The sequence below is a fragment of the Coenobita brevimanus genome, chromosome 24, assembly GCF_032717465.1.
Source record: "Coenobita brevimanus isolate Jiangsu-jjx chromosome 24, ASM3271746v2, whole genome shotgun sequence".
In the NCBI taxonomy this organism is placed as follows: domain Eukaryota; kingdom Metazoa; phylum Arthropoda; class Malacostraca; order Decapoda; family Coenobitidae; genus Coenobita; species Coenobita brevimanus.
The window spans coordinates 32,081,384-32,084,331 of record NC_136977.1 but is presented as its reverse complement, the minus strand read 5'-3'; the positions used below and the strand labels follow the sequence as shown (position 1 = coordinate 32,084,331).

At 44.5% G+C, this 2,948-nt stretch overlaps 1 protein-coding gene across 1 annotated transcript; it reads left to right on the top strand.

Annotated features, from left to right (window-relative positions):
- Positions 1-343: 343 nt before the first annotated feature.
- Positions 344-790, top strand: LOC145393340 (uncharacterized). Its single transcript, XM_080267440.1, has one exon. It carries the CDS (start codon positions 344-346, stop codon positions 788-790), a length of 447 nt encoding a protein of 148 aa, XP_080123566.1.
- Positions 791-2,948: the final 2,158 nt, after the last annotated feature.

The window sequence follows — 2,948 nt, the reverse complement described above, 5'->3', positions numbered from 1 at the left end:
ATCCTTGACTTTCTTATAAATGATCGCCACCCAGCCATTGAACACTTTACAGTTCACTTAGAGAACGGACAGAGTTTACTTCACAGCACGGAATATTGCACAGATGGCACAGAGGCCTCCCAAAGAGACAACATTCACAGCCTTTTTCAAGCTCTGTCATGAAGATGACTTTGCTTGGCCTCTCTTTTACTGGCAGGTACCACACTATTGTACCTGGAATTCCAGCGGCCAAATGTGCCAAAAGCAAAAGGCAGGGTCGAGGGTCATCCAGGAATCAAGTCTTCTGACCTTCTAGGAAGGGTAAACAGCCCATCCAAACCAATCTGAGTGCCTCTTCTTGCACATGCTTCTCATTGAGATTAAGGGTCTGAAGCCTTTCAAAGATCTCCACACCGTTGCTAACAATCTTTGTCCAAGTTACAGGGAAGCTTGCCAGAGGAGAGGGCTACTGGAAGATGACACTCACCGGGACATGACTCCACCAGGCAGCTCAGAAGGCTCTTTTACAGTCATGCTTCACAATTGTGACCTTTCTTCCCCTTCAACACTGTCCATAAATCACCGTGAAAGCCTCTTCAACGACATCCTCCATTGGGAGAACCGAAACATGTCCTTGGATTTTGACAACACCATTTTCAACCAGGCTCTCATCATGATCGAGGATCTTGTGCCCTCTCTGGGTGGCAAGACTCTTGTTGATTACATTCTCCCTAAACTGGACAGAAGACAAGCGACCGCTCCAATTGAGATTCTTAGAGAAACCAGCCACAACACCAGAGAATTTGCTTAATTCGTCACTGAGAATGAGCCCAAGCTGGTGGATGACCAGAAGGCAGCATACAACAGAATCATTGACAGTGCAACGAAATACTTTGAGGGGTCCCTTCTTCCTCAACATCCCAGGACGAACAGGAAAAACTTTCATAAACCTCCTTTTAGCAAATGTATGATGAAACAGCTGCACTATGCTTGCAGTGGCCTCTGCTGTATCTGCCGCTGCTCTCCTCACTGTTGGAAGGACTGCACACTACATCTTCAAATTATCTCTCAATCTGTCCCTTGCTGAAGCTCCAACCTGAAACATATTCAAAGGCACAGCCCATGCTGAAGATCAGAGGCAGTGCAGGCTGATTGTCCGGGATGAGTGCACCATGCTACACACAGCTGCTTTCTAAGCATTATACAAAACTCTCCAAGGTAATCGCATAAATAAGTCCCCCATGGGAGGTGTAACTTTCGTTATGGCTGGAGACTTCAGACTCTGCCTGTCGTTCCTCAAGGAACTCTAACTGATGAGATGCAAGCATGTGTCGAATTCGTCTCTCTCTCTCTCTCTCTCTCTCTCTCTCTCTCCATATATATATATATATATATATATATATATATATATATAAAACCCATTGGATCCCAGAGTTGCTAGGCGAGCCATTGCACTGGGAGGGTACTAAGCGTACCGCTCTCTGCCTATCGGCTCATAGTCGCGAAGCTCATAGGTCCCTACCCGGGGGTTCCCTACTTTATTAAGACCTGAAAATTCCCAGTTCTGTCCAATACCCTGGACACCGGGCTCCAATGGGATATATATATATATATATATATATATATATATATATATATATATAGATAGATAGATAGATAGATAGATAGACAGATAGATAGATAGACAGATAGATAGATAGACAGATAGATATATATATATGGCATTGTTTCACTAAGCTTAGGCTTTCTGCTAGCATGAGGGTCCATTTGCATGGAGATCGCTGGGCGGGAATATTCTCTGAGCTCCTTCTGGAGCTTCGGAGTGGCAAGGTGGTGCCTGATCTGATGGTCGGATCACCATGAAAGAGACTGGCACAGAACAGAGGAAGAGCTGAGAAATAGTCTTTCCCAACCTACAGCAGCACTTCAGGGACCACAGATGGCTCTGTGAGAGAGTGATACATGCCCCAAAGAATGATGCTATGGGACAGATCAACTCGACCGTCATCCAGCAGATTCCTGGACCAGTTCAGCTCTACAAGTCAATCGATACTGTTGTTGAAATCTCTGTGAGAGTTCAGTATCCTGTCGAATTCCTCAAACTCACTGGAACTACCTGGTGTATCTCAGAGAAGCTTTGAACTGAAAGTTGGTGCGCCCATCATTCTCAAACGGAACCTTGACCCTTCAAAGCTTTGCAATGGAACACGGTTGGTGATTAAGCAACTCCTATTCCATGTCATCGAAGCAACCATCGTCACAGGGAATGCCAGAGAAGAGGACATCTTCATAACAAGAATCCCAATCAAGCCTTCGGCTCTCCCTTTGAGTAATGGCTTCAGTTTCCTGTGCATCTCAGCTTTGCCAGGACAATCAACAAGGCTCAAGGACAGTCCCTCAAGATTGCAGGTCTCAACCTTACCACACTCTGCTTCTCTCATGGTCAACTCTATGTGGGATGCTCAAGGGTTGGCTCCCCATGCAATCTCTTCCTCCTTACTCTAGAAGGAAAGACCCAAAATATTGTTTATCCTGAAGCTTTGACATCTTAAGATATGTACCATTTTTCATGTCATCACTTCTGTTGCTATGAGAATTAATTAATTTCTTTTTTTGTGTGAAATAATAAGTTTTATATCATGCATGCGAAGCGAGCCCTCGCCGGACTCATAACCAAACTAAACTGAATATTATAACAAGCCTGTAGACGATGATGACCAGTTCTAAGTGGACCAAGCCTTGTCAGTGACTGAAAGTGAATTTTGGTATGAAAAGTCGCTTCTGTATGGTGGTACCGAAGAACAACATCCCACTCAAGAATCAGGGCTGTGGGTAAAAGTCCATCAGATGCTTAGCATTTTGCATGAGCCTAGACGTGATTTTAGGAATTTTCTGCCGAAGTGCTTTTGATGACATATAACCTCTGACCTGGTGGTTACAGATCATGCATGTAAGAAGCTCATTAACAT

Bases quoted from the DNA above. Each gene is read 5' to 3' on its own strand.
- LOC145393340 (XM_080267440.1), top strand. From the start codon at position 344: ATGCTTCTCATTGAGATTAAGGGTCTGAAGCCTTTCAAAGATCTCCAC.